The 19,638-nt window shown below is 37.8% G+C and overlaps 1 protein-coding gene and 1 pseudogene across 2 annotated transcripts in view; both read left to right on the forward strand.

Moving 5' to 3' along the window:
• The window catches only part of CCDC141 (coiled-coil domain containing 141), a 164,205-nt gene that overhangs the window by 30,249 nt on the left and 114,318 nt on the right, over positions 1-19,638 (forward strand). For both annotated transcript variants that reach the window (XM_023744442.1, XM_006083054.3), the window contains 3 exons: positions 6,845-7,036; positions 10,679-10,787; positions 15,241-15,494. In XM_023744442.1, the coding sequence (XP_023600210.1) occupies positions 6,845-7,036; positions 10,679-10,787; positions 15,241-15,494 (555 nt within the window). The remainder of the gene's footprint in view (positions 1-6,844; positions 7,037-10,678; positions 10,788-15,240; positions 15,495-19,638) is intronic.
• On the forward strand, positions 10,090-10,244 carry LOC111823629 (annotated as a pseudogene).

Raw genomic sequence — 19,638 nt, forward strand, 5'->3', positions numbered from 1 at the left:
CAAATGAATAGACTGATACATTTTTATCTATGTGGTAAACCTCCCCAACCCCCAATCCAAAATAATTCTTGAAGTGCTGGTGCTGACATAGAGGTATAAGTTATACTCAAGATTTGCTTTGGAGCCAGTTCACCCCAACTCACCATGTATAGCACTTGCTACCTTTTAAAAACACAGCTTCCATCAGCCGTTTATAAAGCCCAGCCTATTCTAGTCCTTATCCTTCACCATGATGCCATCCCCCACCTTCCAACCTCAGCTGAAATTCAACCTGTTTTCCACTAGGTAAAAGCTTCCCTCTCACTGATTCACTCAATAGTTAATGAAGCAGGTACTGAATTAGATGTGGGCAATGCAGAGATGCATATGGCATGGTTCCTACACGCAAGAATCTTCTATGAAGGTGGGCCAGTTTGGGGGAATTTTGCATTTTGAAATATTTCAAACATACAGAAATCTTTTACCTAGATTTACTAATTGTTAACATTGTTCTGTATTTGCTTTCTCTTTCCAGTATTAAATTATTTACATATAAGTCATTACACAGGATGGGTATTTAAACAAGGAAGCCCCATATATTTGGAGGGGCTTCAGCAGAAAAACATATAAAATATAGTTATAGAGAAAAGGACAGTGTAGGAAGGAATCAGGGAATTCTTTCTAAGATTATTTGCCAGGGATATAAGGATAGGTAGATAACCTGAGCAGTAGGAAAAGCACATACCAAGTCCCAGGAATGACCCAGTGTGGAGCATTGAGACAGCAGTAAGTAGTTTTGTATGGTTGGACCATGGGCTAGGGAGAGGGGTTTGGGAAAAGGGTCATGAGAAAGATAAGATGGACAGGTAGGCAGTGACTAGGTCCTGGAGGGCCAAGTATGCAACAGAAAGGAGGTTTCTTTTTATCTTATGTCTGATGAATAGTCACTGACAAGTGTTAGGCAGGGAGTGACCTTTTTTATGCACTGTTATCAGAACTTTATAGAGAAAATGCCTACATTAGAAGAATTACCATAGGGAGAAATTTTCAGACACCCTGATAAGCCTATAGGTAGCAATAGATTGGTTTTTAAAAGCCCTAATACTCACCCATGGATAGATGTCTTGTTTACCATCCCCTAGAAGAATGATGTGTGGGAAGGTGGTTATACATCAGAATCAAGTGAGATTTTTTTAAAGAAACAGAGATTTCCAGTTATTTTACTTCACATATATTGAATCAGAATCCTTTGAAGTGGGACCCAGGAATCTTCATTTTCCAAAATCTCTCTAACATGGCACAAAATTTTAGTAACTAGTTTATATGTGCCATGAGATGAAAAAGGTTGAGAATCACTGCCATGTGATTCTGTGTGTGTGTGTGTGTGTGTGTGTGTGTGTGTGTGTGTTTATGTAAAACCATGTGAATAATGATGGTGGTTATCTCTGGCCATTGGAATTGTAGGAAATTTTTATTTTAAAAATTTCCTCCATTTTTAATATGAAATTATGAACTGACATTATTTTCATAATCAGAAAACAATTGCTATGATAGTGAAAGGCATTTTAGAGGGACAAATACCCAAGACCCATAGAGGATGAGGGTAAGGGAAGTCTTGTTAAAAGAGTTAACCCCTGAACAGTGTCTTGAAGGATGATAAGGAATTATTTGGGTATAGGTGAGGCACAGGAGGGAGTGGGAAGGGTGTGAGGCAAGAAAGAAGAGCATTCTGGGTTGTAGCATAAAGGTTAGACTGTGTGAGTGTCAGGGAACCGCAAGAATTTCAGAAGGCTGGAGAGCAGTGTAAGGGAATGAGCAGAGAAAAGTAAGATTAGAAAGGGAATCAAGCACTGAGTATCTTACTGTGCTTGCACTTTGAATTTTATCTTAAAATCCATGGGAAGCCATTGAAAAAAGTATTCATTCACTTGGAAAGAGGTGTGGAACTATGATGCTTACTCTTTCTTCTGCACTCCACCCTCCCATGTATTATATGGAGACAATCTAATCAGTAGTAGTGGCTCATTGTGATAGTCCATTCAAACGTTGGGGTCCTTGCCCTCTGTCCCCAGGACCACATTAGAACTTGTGGAAGAAGCTAAATATAGTTTGAAAAAGTCACACAGTTGGTTTTGATATAGTTTCCTCAGCCCTTCCCCTGACACTCACTTGTTAAGTAAGAAGAAAAAAAGCAAAGACAATTGTCTCCTGGAACAACTAGACATTTAAAAATAGGCAGAGAAAGTGCATCTGTGAAAGAGAGCCGAAGTACAGGAGGAAAAGCAGAGTGTACTAAAAGCAAATGAAAGGGGAAAAATTTAAGGAGCACATAACAGAATTAATCACAAAGAAGTGATTAAATGAGGGCTGTTGGCCTTGACAAATATGAGGTCATTGTGACGAATACAAGAATATGTATTTCAGTAGGATGGTGGGGATGGAAGCCATTCAGGTATGAGAAGTGGATGAGTGTTAAGAAAGAAAGGAAAACAACACAATCATAACTAGATGTACCTCTTCTCAATGTTTTATATATATTAACACAATTTGTACCATTTAAGAGATGATTGAACAATTCTTGCTGAATGAATGAGAGCATGGATGAATGACTACCTTCTTGAATAACTTCAGATTCCATTAGATGTTACCTTCTCTGAACCATCAGAGTCATTGAGGTTATTATTGTATTTGAACAAATGGTAGTTTGGTTTTAGCTTCAATGGAGGACAGAAAGCACCCTTTCCATTTAAGTGAAATAGTTTCTACAGGTGCCTGTTGATTGAGGATGTTATAAATACTCTGGTGATCATAAAAAATTTTAATTGTAAAGCACTATACAAATACTACTTGTATTGAAGTATTATGACTGCAGTGATAAATAAGACATGTCAAAAGGAGATTTCTCCTCTTTTAGATATATTTTCAGATATTAATTCACCTTTTGGCCTAATGATTTTTTATAGTCTTTAAGCTGGAAGAGCTTCTTCCCTCCATTTAGACAATAACTCCATCTATAGCTGACAGCAACTGAGAGAGGCAGTTGGAAGAGATGGAGTGAAGCACCAGGCTCGCTTCAACTGTTCAAAATCATATCCTCCGGCTTGCTGCTTTTAATTTTTATAGTATGTAAATCCTATGCACTTTTAAAGGAACTCTTCAGGACTCTTAAATAAGAAGTAAGAGAGATAGAAGATGTGTAGGATGTTGTCAGGGAGTTTTTCACAATTAGAACGCTGGGATGTGTTGCAATCTGGAGAATGAGGAGGCAAATTTTGGTCCAGTCCCAGAAAACTTTTTCTAATAACGACGGAAAGGTTTGTTCCAAAAGGAACGGAGTGCTGCTGCTCCGGGATGGTGCTGCGTTGTGGTTTGTTAGGAGGCTTCCTGAAGATGATGTCAGATGGAAACAATTGGCCTTTCAACTCTCCTCTAACGGCCTGTGAAATAAAACTAAATGATTTTCAAGAGAAAGAAACCTCTTAGACCTCTTCCCCATGTTCGACCACAAACATTTATTGAGCCCCTACTATGTGCAGTGCAGTCTGTGTTTCTCAGTAGGGTTGCTGTTTGGTGGGACAATCCTTCATCAGACCCCTCCCCCACAAGCCACACAAACACATTGTCACAACTAAAAATGCCTCAACATGTTTTCAAACACTCGTTTCAGGGCATTTATTGTTGAAAACCAGTGATAGGTGTTGGAGCCATAAATCTGAGCAAGACAGAATTTATGTTTTTGTGTTTCCTTTACAGACTTGAAATCATTTTTTTGAGCATGTATGGGGTCTTATGCCCTCTAGCCCTCCCATTAGTACATGACTTGCATTTGTGTTTCAGGCTATCTAAATGATGATATCTTATTACTTGTGGTGGTGGTGGGGAGAAAGAGCTAATCTCGTTGGGGGCTCAGCAATGGGCAATAAAACAGAACAGTATTTCCTCAGTGCAGGCAGCATATGTAGGACACCAGATTCAGAAGGGAAGGCCTGACCAATAGGGTGACATGATACATGGCCAACCATAGACAATGGAACACTTAAAGAACTAAAAGCCTTCCAAACACCTTTATCAAAGCTGAAGACATATCACAGAGACCCACGTGTTGTATACAGAACACCCAGATGCTGTATTTTGGTTTTGGAGTCAGATCATGCTCCATTTCAGGAATCTCACAGAAATATACTTCAATTGATCATTATGCTGAGATTTTGGATTGGCTGAGAAATATTCCTGCTCTAAGAATCCTGCCTAGTTCACTCTGTTTGAATTCCTCTCTCTTCCAGTATTTCAGATGGTGTTGGATTGGCCCTGGGGAACATTGAACTGCACTTGGCCTCTGGTCCCAGCACCCCAAGAGTAATCTAAATTCCAAGAGAAGTTAGAGCTGTTCTCTGCCAGTACTTAAAGCAAAATGTCTGCTGGTTTTCTTGAAAATCTCCAAGAAAGTGCAACTTGTACCAAATTAAACCCAGAGGGTTCTGCAATCATGTTCTGGCCTTGGAATTCCAGAGAATAGAACATTTTGCAGTTCATATTGGAGGTCATGGGAAATATTGGAAGCCAGTATTGTAGTCCTCCAAGCTGCTTGCCCCCCAAACCTCTGCATCACTGATTTATAAAGTGTCACTTAAGTGGGAAAAGAACAGTATTAAGAAGAACTAAGTCATATGTGTTTAAGAGGGCTGAAAGAATTCTATGTAAAAAATAATTCCAGAAACAACCTTATTAGCCATGGAAATAGCCAACTTCAGATTTATTTTATCACCATGTCAAATCTGAAAAATATCACTAAAAGGTTAAGTGTTCACTTGCTTTTTGCTCGAGAATGAATTCATTGCCTATTATTTCTTATTCTCTTCTACATCTCCAGCATGGAATTATCAAGTTCTCCTAATTTTATTTCTTACTACAGTCTTTGTCATACAAATGACATATCTTAAAATTAAAACTCCTAATAAAATCTTTTTCTTCTCCTTACATATTCTTAGGCTATCATATGTGGAAACTGAGGCTAAGTTATTCCATTGACAAAAAGTATGAAGTGAAACACATGCACAATTAATCAGCTCTTAAGATAACCTAAAGCTTGTCACAGAGGAAGGAAATGCCTAGATATCATGCTCTCAAATAGCTGTATAAGAAAGAAAATGCACCTGGCAGGTGTGGCTCAGTGGTTGAGCATTGACCTATGAACCAGGTTTGATTCCTGGTCAGGACACATGCCCGGGTTGCGGGCTTGATCCCCAGTGGGGTGTACAGGAGGCAGCCAATCAATGATTCTTTCTCATCATTGATATTTCTATCTCTCTCCCTCTCCCTTCCTCTCTGAAATCAATGAAAATATATTTTTAAAAAACCCAGAAAGTCTATGCATTTGGTCTATTTCTCTTGGCAATTTAGACAATCATTAGTTTGTTTTAGCCTAAAGACCAAAGAGAACAGAGATGACACATATTTAGTGGATGTCTCTGAAGAACTCATTGGCATGTCCAACACAATCTGCCTGAGACTTTTTGAGTTAGCTATGAAATTGTCAGGCTCTGGTCTAGATATTTTGTTTTGTTGCATTATGAATTATTTTCCTTCTGTGTTAAGCACAAGAGAACCTTGAATGTCTAATGTCTAACAAATGATTTTACATTTGTAAATCTATCTTGCAATCATAGGGTAACAAATAATCCCGCAACAGCAGTGGCTCATAGTCATTTTATTTCTTACATTACATGTTTGCTTCATGGTAATTACAATTCAGTTTTGCATATCTTCATGATAGGATCCTCATCGGTTCTTAAAACTTCTGCTCAGAAGTAGCACACAAAACTGTTTACATTTCATTAGTCTAAGCAAGTCACATGGACAAGTCTGATGTTAGAAGGTATGAGGATATGATCCTTTTACAGAAACAGCAAATAGCTGGGAATAATAAAACAGTTGAAGTGTTTATGTTTTGGGATATAATTTGAAAGTGTAAGGAAGGAAAAAACTGTTTTAGAATTTTAATTGGAAATAACTCGGGTTCACTATTTAGTATAGCAATGACATGTTTTTCTTCTTGTTTTTCTGAATAGGTCTCTTTTTACATAGTTGCAAAAATGAACATCATATTTCCTCCAATGATAAAAATAATATATTGTCATAAAAAATTCAAAACATATAGGAAGGTATAAATAAAAAAGTAAAATTCCTTTGAAAAAGCCTAGGTAAAAATCAGCAGATAGTCTATCTTAGTAAATGTTTCACGTGAGCTGGAGAAGAATATTTATTTCTCTGTTGTTGGACATAGTAGTCTATACATGTCAGTTATATTCACTTGACTGGGGCTGTTGTTTATATCTATATCCTTAATAATTTTCTGCTTGCTGGATATTTTAGTTATTGATGGAGAAATGTTGAAGTCTCCAACTATAATGGTAGATTTGTCTATTTCTCCTCATAGTTATGTCAGTTTTTACTTACATATTTTAAGCACCAACATGTTTAAAACTGTCATGTGACCTTCTGGTTTATGAGTTGACGCTCAACCACTGAGCAACACAGGCTGGGCAGCTTTCTTTTTTTAATGTGAGGTTAACACAATATTCTGTACCCCTGGGAATGTAGATGTGCACCTTTGATACATCGCTAGTGTTTGAACAATTGATGTGAATGCCTTTAGCCTGGCAAGCTCCCTGGTTTACCATAATCTCCACTGCTCCATCCTGCCTGCTTGATCTGCCTGCCTGCATAGCAGCTGGAGTTTATAAATTCTCTTCTAGACCGTCCTAGACCACATACAGTTTCAAATATCCAAGTGTTTAAAATGTGATGCTGTATTTTTACATTGACTGGTCCTCTGCCTTATACCTTGTTTTTTCCTTGGACTTAGGCTTTGGAAGATCAGGTATGGGAGCTCCTGCAGGAAGCGGACAAGACAGCTGAAGAGAATAAGGATCAGAGTCAGGTGTACGATGCCATGGCCAGCACCCTGGGTGAAGCATGGGCAGCCCTGGTCTCCATGCTTGAAAGAAGAAGGGAGCTCCTCAGGTTGACCTCTGAATTTTTTGAAAGTGCCTTGGAGGTTTGTATTCTTTTTTTTTAAAGTCTCCCTTCTCTATAACAGAGCAAATGAATAGCACTCCTGAAAATATTTTATTTCTGCAAATAGACATTGCAAAAAACAGCAGAATAACCAAGATATTATATATATATATATGTATATATGTGTATATATATGTACATATATATATATCATCTAATTTTTTGTTTGTCAGAAGATAAATATTTTAAATGTAGGCCTTCAAACATTTAAAAACTAAGTATAGTCCATTAAAATTAAGTAAAATATTAAGTGAAAATGGGAACTCTTACTTATAAGTCATTATGATATATTTCCTTGTGTAGAAAACACTAATATAGTTACTAAATCAAACGATTTCCCCTGATTATAGGAAATGGTGGTGGAAAGTGTTCTTATTGACTAAAATTTGTTGATTAAAACTTCTGCTTATGCAAAGGGAATTGCAAAATATTCCACAGAATGTCTGACTTGTAAGCATAGCATTTCATAAAGTACTTTTAAAGGCATATCTTTGAGTTCCTATAGCTTGAACTCATTAAAACGTAAGGGAAGGGAAAAGTCCTGGACCTAAGAAGGTCATTTCCCCCTATGATTTTTTTCTTAAATTCTGCAATTTTTTTTGAGGTTCCCAATTTCAAAATGTGAGGCTCAAAGAACAACATCAAAAGACATGTTATGTTTGGTATGAGACAGTTATTGGAAATTTCACTTTTAACTTCTCTGTCAAGTGGCAGTACATTCATTTTGATGTGAGAGCTCTGCTTCATTATGATAAAGCATGAGCTTTGAAAAATATGACATTTCTAAACTGGAAATTCAGGGCTTAAATTCAAAATAATGAAGGAAAGGAGATTAGTAATAGAACATGAAAATTGGGGTAGACAATCTCATGCATCACAAACTCGGTTAAAAGTTAGAAGGAGGAACAGAAACCTCTAACTCTCAAAGTTTGTTTTCCACAATTTGCACTCGGAAGCCCAACTCACAATTCATTTTACCGATCATCTTGGGAAAAAGTCCTATGCACCGTTTTCCTTTCTGAAAAGAAATAACCAGGTGAAATATACCCACAGAGGTCAAATTATAGACACATTTGATTTATTCCATCTAAGTAAGTGGGTATCGGTGTCAACTGCCCTTTACAGTCAGCTCATTTAGCACAAGAAGTTATCTTTTTTAAACACGAGGCGGAATATTTGTTTCTCACTGTGTAGTAGCATTTGTGCTTCCTGATTTTCTCCATGATGAGAAATGACTCTTATGTACTCATAAAATAAAAAGAAGTAATAAGTTAACCTGTAATTCAACCACACACTCTGATTCCTAGTGAAATGGGTAATTGTTTTTTGTATTTTTCGCTTCCAATTTTGTGGACACCTTCATACTTAGCTTAAGGCAAACTCCTACATGATCTTCCCTGCTCCTTGTGAATGCCAAGGCAATTTTCATTAGTGATTAAAAAAAGAGAGAGTGACATTAAGAATAGGGTTTTCAAAAAAATTTCCCCCATCACCATTTCTATCCTGTACAAGCCACAGAAAGGAGAAAAGTGAAGAAAATAAAATATACATAAGATAACACTTAACAGTACATTAGGGAAGTTTTTTCTGAGTAAAATTGTTTATTTTTAAAATTTAATGTAACAAGCTCTGAAATATAGTCACTCCAAAACTTTTTGTAATGTTCTACAGGGAATAAAAACAAATCACCTATAGGGTTTTTATTTTTCTTTGAAGTTGCTGCCCAAAGAATGCCTTTACAATCAGTTATTAGAAATGGAATGCATTAGAGATGTAAATGATGTGTGGGTGGGTTCCCTCATTGAACTATGTGCATTCAAGAGTTCTTTAGAACTACACATGATTTCTTATTGCACGGTTGATAATCATAAAGGACAGTTTCTGGCTCCTAGCCTTAACCACCAGAAAGGTTTTTCTCTTCTCAAACATAGTGCTTCAATTTAGAGACATTGTCCCTCAGTGACAATGGCAGGTGTCCGTCAGGTTCTGACAGGGTGGTGGCGGCCTGCCCTGTATTTCCAAAGAGACATGCTCATTAGTCTCTCATCTTTCCATGCTGTTTATAACTGGGTCTCATATGGCTATCGTAATGATCATAACACGGATTTTTAAAAAATATATATTTTTATTGATTTCAGAGAGGAAGGGAGAGGGAGAAAGAGATAGAAACATCAATGATGAGAGAGCATGATTGATCGGCTGCCTCCTGCATGCCCCACACTAGGGATCTTGCTTGCAACCCAGGTATATGCCCTGACCAGGAATTGAACCGAGACTTCCTGGGTTCATGGGTCGATGCTCAACCCCTGAGCCATGCTGGCCAGGCAAAGCAAAAATCTTGTTAATCAAATAGTTGTATAAAAATATTGAAAATCTCTAAATTTAAAGTGACAGTTCGGAAAAATCTTGAAAAGGAAGACCAGCACTGTGATAGGCTTTTGTCTTTCAACATGATACTTAGCCTTTACGAGTTTATTCTACACTTGGTCCAAAGGTGAACATGTTGATTAAATGCTCTAATAAAGTATAATAATTACCTTTGAATCTTAGTGTTAAAACAAACCAGCTCTTTGTCTGCTACTATGAAATACTATAATAGCATAACCAAGGATGTTTTGTCCTTTTCTAAAGCTTGTTTATAAGATGAGTCTCCTGAGGATTTTAATATTACTTCAAGCATCTGCCCTTCCTCTTTCCTCCATGGAGAAACACAGAAGAAGAGATCAGTCATATTCCTCACCATTTAGGGTGTCAAATTGCTATTCTTTATTTTTTGAAATGGAGGAGAAAATTTTCATCCTTGCTGCATCAAATCTTATTTTATTTATATAAATAATGCATAAAATTATTTATAAAAATCCAAACAAAATTACAAATTATAGATGTAAAAACTAAACTTTTATGTTCCTTAACCCATACCTAATCCCATTCCTTCTCATAAATGTAACCATTTGGTGTATATCTTCTCAGACCACTTTGTGTACAAATACATATATATATATATATTTTGCTTTGTATAAAACAGGATTAGACATTGCTTCTTTGCCTTTTGGCTAAGATCAAGTTTAGAAATAGGATTAGACTATGTATTATTTTGAAACTTGCTTTTTTCAGTTCTAGGTCTAATTACAGAGGAAAAAACTGTTTTTGCAACCTTCCCTCTAAATGGCTTCTTAGGTTAAATTTACTTATAATTATGTCACCACTGGTTAGCCAAACTTCTGTTGGTTTCTCCTAGCAAACTTTGTGGTAATTCATGTACAAAGTGCCTTATAATATTAAAAGTAGCTATATTCATTACATAGGACACAAAACTTTTAGTTGAAAATTTTGACATACATCTGAATAGTAAGCAAGTTGGCTTATTTCAGCATACATGGTATATTTCCAGGTATAAAAGGAATGCAAAAGAATGAGAAAAAAGTTCTTGCCTTGGTACTTTGTAAGTTGACTACATGTGAATGCACACTCTCACACAAGCACCCTAAGCCAGCACGTGCTCCATAAACACACATCCTCACACAAACACATACAGAGTCATCCAGGCCATTAATTCATATAATTAAAGTGGCATATTGATTTTTGGCTTTTCAAAGGTCTTTCCCCTGTGTTTCTGTTGCAGTTTGCTATTAAGATTGATCAAGCTGAAGAGTTCCTCCAGAACACCCAGGAGTTCGAGACTGCCGAGTCCTTAAGGTCACTTCTTCAGCTTCATGAACATCACACCAAAGGCAAGATTTATGTTTGTTCCTCACATGAGCTTTTAAAATAGAGATGTTAATGTGAGAAGGCTCATGTAGGACATATTTTTATTGATTTCAGAAAGGAAAGGAGAGGGAGAGAGAGATAGAAACATCAATGATGAAAGAGAATCATTGATTGGCTGCCTCCTGCACGGCCCCTGTAGGGGATCGAGCCTGCAACCTAGGCATGTGCCCTGACTGGGAATGGAATCATGACTTCCTGGTTCATAGGTCGATGCTCAATCACTGAGCCACACTGGCTAGACAGGACAATATATTTTTAATTTATCTGTTTATGTATACTTCAGCTCATTCCAAGAAAGGAAACTGAAAGCTCTTTTCTTGGTCATCTTCTGCAAGAAAGAAGTAGTTGTAAATGGTTCTAAGGAGATGGTAGAGGGCTAGCCTCTGAAGGACCCTGCTAACTCTGGGAGTTCTCAGTCCTCAGGATGTGGTTCCTGAGGACAGGGGCCATTTTTACTGGGTTCATCTGTGTATCCTCAGCTTCTGGCAAGGTGATGGTACCTGGTGGATCCTCAAGAAATATTTCTTGGTCAAATACATGGTTGAATTCAGTGCATGTTTCTTCTCAGGGACAGTAAATTGAGGTCAACTTTAAATAACAGCTCTGAATAAGGAAAATCCCTCTTTCACTGTTGCAATAAAAACAGGGAAAAAAGAGAAGTGAAAATTTCCCAGATTAAAACAATTTAATAAAACAGACTTTCAATTCCCTCTGAACAACTATAGTCTAATGGTTAACCAACAATTTGTGTGCTAGCCCTTTTCTACCAGAATTTGGGGTGGACAGAATTATAGTATGGAAGCCATTTGTGGAACAGTAGCTGTTTACTGGAATCTTTCTGTAGAAGCAGGTTAGATAGGAGCAACATTTCTTTCCTTCCTAATGCGTTTTTCTAATTATTGCTGCCAAATAGAACGGGGTGCGAGTGGATGGTTTCCTGAACTCATTTGTCACAATTCTAACTCAGCTTCTAGCTTGACCAGCTTGATCATGCTGGACAGGGACAAAAGGTATTTTTAAAGCCACAAATAGATTTTTTGTTTCTATCACCCGCCAAAGGGACTCTAGATACTAGATCATTACTTTTCTAAAACTCAAAAATTAAACAACTCAGTCTTTCCTGTGTAAATTTTGATGAGATGCTACCACACATAGACATGTAATTTTAACTGATTATTGTTCATTAGGACCTATCACTAGTAGGGATTATAAACAGCATCAAAAAGAACATCCTTAAAGCAGCGGCCTGCTCACTTTTGTTGTACAGGAACAGCAATCTCACTGGGTCCAAAGGGGGCCAACAGAATCACAAACAATTCCTCTTAGGATACTGGAAAGTGAGTCTGAGTCCAGGTCACTGAGATTCAGTCTGTGGTCTCCATTCAGTCTTCATGCGACCAACATGTTCATCACATAGCAATCTTACCTCTGGAAACCGGACAGTGATGGATGCTTTTGTGAGGAGGTTCAGTACTGAGGCAATCCAGAGGGGTGGTGGAAGTGGGATTTTCCAAAAATACGCTGGGTTGGAGCTGGAAGGGGAGAGTAGCCTTAATGCTGTTTTGTTGTTGTTGTTGGCTCCTTCAGAGGCACCTGGGTCTGTGGCACAGGGAGCTTGGCGTGCAGGCCTTGGACTGCAGTGCCCTGGCATCCGGCTGACAGCGGGACCATGTCCTGCCTTTCGCTGATACAGTCTGCAGGTGTCCACCGGCCTCCTCTTAACCTGAGGAGATGGATGAAAATGCATGTTGAGGACAGGGAACGTAGTTTATTTTTGTGATGAAAAAATATTCTGCCACCCTGATGACATGTTTCTCGTGGCATTTTTGTGTTCCTCTATGTGATACTTGAAGCATAAGGATTACAGGGGACTCTGACCAGGCTCCCAATTCATATGCTCAATGGTGGCTTCATATCATGGGGGTAGATGAGATTTACCAAACAGCTAATTCAGTGGAATATGATTAAGATTAGGTTATTTAAAATGCATATTCAAGGACAAAATTCTGATTTTAAGTTAAGGACTTCATATCTAACTTAGTCTGTTCAGACTGTTATAACAAAATACCACAGACTAGGTGGCTTGCAAATGATGCACCCTTTAGTAATCCAACTGCCTTCTTAAAATAAACATAATTTTGAAGAAGCTTCCTCAAAGGAACAATCATATTACTTTCTTATTCTGAGATGTTTTATATATCTTAAATTTTTTCAGGTATAGGTTCATTATACTATCCTCTCTACTTTTGTATATATTTGAAAATGCCCATTGGATGAGTTTAAGAAACACAACTTCACGGAGAAATATTTGGAATATTTAAAAAGGTATTATGAAGAAACATCACCCATGACTTCAATGCTAAGACTGTGATTTGATATGTTTTAGAAAATATTCATTTGGAAATATGAGTATAAAGCTATAAATTCACTTAACTTGTGTATGTTCCCCATTTATCTATCTTGAATTTGCTATTTATACTTAATACATATGGCAAATATACTTTAATGTTACTTTTTTTTAGTATGACAAAACAAACAATTGAAACTTATTAAGTATCTAAGAGGCTCACATTACAAGGTATTATGTCAGAAAATAAGGTTTTGTAAATGCAAAAAAAGATACAATCTTTAAAATAAATTCACTATAGAGATTTTGTATTTCCTGAAGGTCATGGTATATCTAGATAGTGTAGCCTGAGAAAAAATGCAGCACTTTGTATGATCAACTGAAGGAATAAATAGCCAGAAAAACAAACAGTATAAAAGTAGAATGTCAGAAACTGACAGAAAAAGAATTGAAGGAACTGACAGAGGGAACAATTTACCCACTTTAATGATCATCTTGGTAGCAGTAACAGACCGATTTTAGCCTGGGTACATTTTACAAGTTAATTTGGGCCCAGGAGGCTTCATTCCCAGTGATACTGTGGTAGTGGTTATACTATTTTGACAGGAGCTGAAACAGAAACCAGAAAAAGATTGCAAATGGAAATTTTGGCTAATTATATTTATTTTGTAGGGACCAGAGCAGGTTGGCTTATTCCACTCTCAGTATGCAAGCACCTACTTTCCTTTCTCATTTGAAAAGTCTAGTGTGTAAGAACTAGGTATGGAAAGAAAGAAAAGAAATACCCTATGGAAACCCTGCCACCTGCCCATGCTTTGTGTGTGTGTGTGTGTGTGTGTGTGTGTGTGTGTGTGTAATATATATTGCATTATAATTAATCATACTGGTCATTATGTTCAGGTTAAACAAATTAAAACCCTTCCGTTCGCCGGAACCGGTTTGGCTCGGTGGATTGAGCGTCGGCCTGCGGACTGAAAGGTCCCAGGTTCGATTCCGGTCAAGGGCATGTACCTGGGTTGCGGGCACATCCCCAGTGGGAGATGTGCAGGAGGCAGCTGATCGATGTTTCTCTCTCATCGATGTTTCTAACTCTATATCTCTCTCCCTTCCTCTCTGTAAAAAATCAATAAAATATATTAAAAAAAAAACCCTTCCGTTCAATGGGCACAGCCTCTGTAACCTGTCTTCACTTTGTTTCTGCAGTTGTTTCTTTTCCTTCCACAGAAGAACCTGTTCTGGCAGACTAGGGGCCTGGTGCAAAAATTTGTGCACCTTGAAAGGAACTGTGGGCCATGAGGCTGTGGTGGGCACAGGGGTGGGTCTCGGCCCATCCTCTGCGCCCCCACCCAGCTCCTCCTGCTGCGGCCCCCCCTCCCCGTCCCCTCTCGCTTGCAGCACTGATGGTGCAGAGCGATTGGGAACAGCGTAGAGTGATTGGGGCCCGGTGCCAGCAGAGGGTGCAAATATCAGCAGGTGCAAGCAGCGGCTGCTGCCCTGATCGCCCTTCAGGAGCAGGGGGAGGTAGAGAAGCCCTCAGGGGCAATCAGAGCCAGCAGCCACTGCTCGAAACCACTGACGGCGCCGAGCAATCAGTACCAGCACCAGGTGCCGGCAGAAGGTGCAAGCAGTGGCTCTGGTGCCGGCAGTGGGTGTGAGCAGGGCCAGCGCCAGCAGCAGGTGCAAGTGCCAGGTGGGACCATGGTGCGCTGGAGCAAAGAATATTCAGTAACCACCAGAGGCTCGCCTCGATGACAGCGACCAGCACCCCACCTTGGTCTGGTGCCCCTGCTCACCTGCTCCACCATCCTGCCATGGCCAACGCCTGCCATGTTCTGTGCGTGCCCCCAGTGGTCAGCTCATATCATAGCGACTGGTTGTTCGGTTTTTTGGTTGTTTGGTTGTTCCACCGTTCAGTCTATTTGCATATTAGGCATTTTATGTCTACACATTTGAATTCCTTATTTTAGTATAAAGGTTATATATATTTTAAATTATATGAAGAGTCAAAAATATTACTATCAAAAGCTTGCTCATATCATTGTTCTGTTTTCTTTCTAACTTTCTTCTAGAACTCTTAGAACGATCTCTAGCACTTTTAAACAAAAGTCAACAGCTCACTGACTTCATAGAAAAATTCAAGTGTGATGGACCTAACGTAAATCCTGAGCTGATTCAGGGAGCTCGTAGTAGCTGCCTGAAGATCGACAGTCTTCTTGAACTTCTACAAGACAGGAGACGGCAACTAGACAAGTACCTGAAGCAACAGCGGCAGGAATTGAGTCAGGTTCTGCAGATATGTCAGTGGGACCAACAAGAAAATCAGGTAATCCAAAGGGGCACTGATGATGTCTTCCCTCTGCTAATGAAGTTGGTTGTTATGTGGACTGGCTATTCCTGGGACAGTTTCTCAGTTGTCATGGTTAAATTATTTGATCTTTGGTCCAAACTATATGTTGTTGTTTTTTCCATGCAGGTAATATAACAACAAATGTCTTTATTTCCTCTCATTAAAATATTGATTTCATAAATGGGAGAGTACCACTGGGCAGTTTTGAAATGACTGTTGTTGGATTCTCTTTCTCACTTCCTTCCAGGTCACTACTTTTAGATACATTTTTTTGAAATTCTGAAATGTTAACTGTAATTTTCTTCAAAGTTAGAGGGGCATGATAGTGTTAAATTGTTCTAGATTGCTATTAATGTCAGTGAAAAAGTCTATCAGTGCAAAATGGAAATATTGTTCTTAGAAGAATGGTTTGGTACCAATTAAGAAATATGACCTTCATCTGTGGCTGGATGCTCAGTGGTTAGAGGGCTTTGGGGATGGAGGATGATGAGTTTGCAGGCTTATTAGAACACATTGCCCAGACTTTAGGCACAGCGTACACCCTGTCTCTACACATGCACAATCTCCCCCATTATCAACATTCTGCACTAGAGTGGTACATTTGCTATAATCGATGAACCTACACTGACACATTGTCACCCAAAGCCCACAGTTCACATTAGGGTCCACTCTTGGTGGGCAAAAGTAGGTTTATAGTTGTGAGTATGTGAAACACAGTGTTTATTCTTGTAGTATTATTTATTAATTATTATATTAGTTTCCATACAAACAATTATAATCCTACTTTTGCTCATCTCTGTACATTCTGTGGATTTGAAAAAGTGTGTAATGACATATATCTACCATTGTAGTATGCAAAATAATTTCACTGCCCTAAGAATCCTCTGTGCTCTGCCTAGTCATCCCTCTCTCCCCCTAATCCTTGGCAACTACTGATCATTTTACTAACTCCATAGTTTTGTGTTTTCCAGAATCTCATATAATTGAAATAATCTAATGTGTAGCATTTTCAGATTGGGTTGTTCCACTGTTTGGTCGATTTGCATATTAGGGTTTTATTATATAGGATGAGCACTGTCATAGGAACATACACACATTCATTAAAGAAATGGATAAATAAGCAAGCAAACACTAATGGAATTAACCTAAGCATACTGTATTATTACCTATTTTTATTAAATTGAAAAAATCATAGACACATTCTTGTGTCAAAAGTACAATAGGTAATTTTAATGGATATAATATTTCACTGCTTGAATTAGCACAATTTAAAGAATATCTTATTGGTGAGGAAGTAGAGTCTCTTTAGTTTCTTAATATTGTAAACAAGTATTAATGCTTACTGTGTTATAATTATGTGAACAAAGAAATAATTTAAAATCCAGGTAGATACAAGCATAATTATCTTACCTAATTTTTAGTTTTTCTGAATGCTCTATTCTGAAGTTTAATTGATGATGCAATGGTGAAGAATAGCAGCAGGTTCACCAAATTGGGTGTGACTCCGTTAGAAATTTGGGTTCTATGATAATCATGTTCCTGGATGATCTACCTGATAGAACATTGTGGAACCTGAGTTGATATGAAGACACATACTTCATTGAAGGGCAAATATTTTTTGTTGGTTCTGTACTTATTTTAAGGGAATATAGGAGCTGTCAAACTTTGCATGAATAAAGTACTCATTTTGTCAATCATTTTAACCACTTAAGAAAAAGGGAAAGTAAGTAGAAAATTAGAGCAAAGATGACTGATGAGTAATAATGTGGTTGTCTGAATGTCTGATGTATTGCCTCTCATAAGGGCCATTTAAAAGACGCATTTAGTGCTGCTCTGTGTCTAAGTTATTATGGCCTAATGCTTTTGAACTATAATAGTTTAGCTAATTTAACTTTGGGAGAAAATTGAATGACCAGAACAATGACAATTTAAGATTTATATAAATCAAAGGAAAAAACAAACAAACAAATGAAAACCACATATTTTTCTATCTTAATTGAAATATGATAGTCTGATAAATATGATCACAGAATGTTCTTTCTGTATCATTGTTTTTCAGATGTAAAAATGTGCACTTGTTTTACTTTGAAAGATGAGCAGCTGACCATTTTTTTCCCAATTCCAGCAGCATCTTATTTTGCACATAATCTGCTGTTTCATTAATGAAAATCAGAAGCAGCTTGGAGTATTTTGTGCATAATTAATTATCTTGGCAAGAAGATTTATGAATGTAATTTTTTTCAATTGCTCCAATCAGGCATAAGTGAGACAAACAGATAAATTAAAAATAAGGTATTCATAGTCTCTTTGTATAAGACAATGTCAAGGACATTGAAGAATAGCAAGTAAGACATGAGGGCAGATCATCTGTTTTTACCCTCAGATCACATATACTTATAAGATACACATCTTTGTAGAGGAAAGAGGGAAATAGAATTAACATTTACAAGGTTTTATACCACATATATAATAATTATGTAACCATACGTAATCATGTTCATTTTTTTTAAAAAATATTTTTATTGATTTGAGAGAGAGAGAGAGAAACATCAATGATGAGAGAGAATCATTGATCGGCTGCCTCCTGCACACCCCCCACCGGTGATCGAGCCCACAACCTAGGCATGTGCCCTTGACCGGAATTGAACCCAGGACCCTTCAGTCCCCAGGCCAACGCTCTATCCACTGAGCCAAAACCAGCCAGGGCCATATTTGTTTTTACTAGACAATTAAAATGGTATCAGGCTCAGGGCACCAGTCTGGTACCTGGTGGGCTGCTATAAAACTTTGCACACATACACACACACTTTATATGATACTACATTCTAACTAGGAGTTAGAGCTTGGATGATTGACCAGCTTCAATTGATATGAAATAATATAAAAGTGCCTAATGTAGTGACTAGCACATAGTAAGAGTTTAAAACAAAATCTTTCTTTGAATGTAGCTTTCTAATATTGGCTGGCATATCAAATAATGAATTATCCTGGTGATACTGGTATTCAATAGTTCAGCCCAATAACATACACGACTTTCAAACCCTTATAGGTGAAAATTTATCACAAAATTTTATTTTAGCACCTAAACTGTCTCTAGAATTCACTCTAAGGCACATTAGAGTAAATGCAAAGTATCTTGAGGTGTTTGTAGGAGAAACATCGTGATTTTGAAAACAATAGAAACACCTCCTAAGTCAAATGCATGCTAACCACCATTTATTTCAATGACACTACATATCATAGGTCCTAAAGGAGGTAGTCTGGTGCAGATGGCATGGCTAGCAATCCCAGCTTTTACATTACTGGCTATGTGATTTGGGCAAGTTAGTTGGCCTCTGTGCCTCATGTTCCTTTTCTGTAAACTGGAAATAATAATAATAGCTAGCTATAGATTTGTTGTGAATATAAACAACATTATATATGTAAAACTGCTTAAAGCACATCTTAGCATACAGCAAGCACTCAGTAAGTGTTCAAATGTTCACCATCTCACTCCATGTCGGTGGTCTCTCTCTGAGCTTTACCAGATAATCACCAGCACATAAAACCCTACATATTCACTGGATCCCACACCAATTCTCTAAATTACTAGATAATCTTTCTAAAATGTTATAATGTGAATGGTAAATAAGTGCCATTTCATGGCTTGGTATCCAGCTGAGTTTATTCAGAAAAGGTCAACTTTATCTGTATGATAAGTTAAAAATTTATTTTCCTCTCCCTAACTTTCTCCGCTCTTTAGCTATTTCTTTACCTAATTTATTCTTATTATAGTTGATTACATTTTCCTTAAGCTTAGTTTATCACTTCTATATACAGTATTGTTCAATTGGATTGATGGCTTAATAGCACTTTAATTAGGCACAATTATTTAAGCCCCCACATCAGTTGGTAAGAGGGCTGGGCGATACACACCATAACTAGATTACATTCTCAGCAGTGATAGGACTGATAACAAAGCTGTGTGCTCTCCGGGAAAAGCTCTGCCTTACTTTGACCTCACATCCTTCCACTGTATGACAGTCAGTTGCTGCTACTCCAGCTGTCTGCTCCGCCCTGGGGCTGCCTGTGTATCTTCTTCCACACCCTGAGCTCCTTTCCTTTCCTGCCCCTGCTGCTG

The sequence above is a fragment of the Myotis lucifugus genome, unplaced genomic scaffold (assembly GCF_000147115.1).
Source record: "Myotis lucifugus unplaced genomic scaffold, Myoluc2.0 scaffold_5, whole genome shotgun sequence".
NCBI lineage: Eukaryota > Metazoa > Chordata > Mammalia > Chiroptera > Vespertilionidae > Myotis > Myotis lucifugus.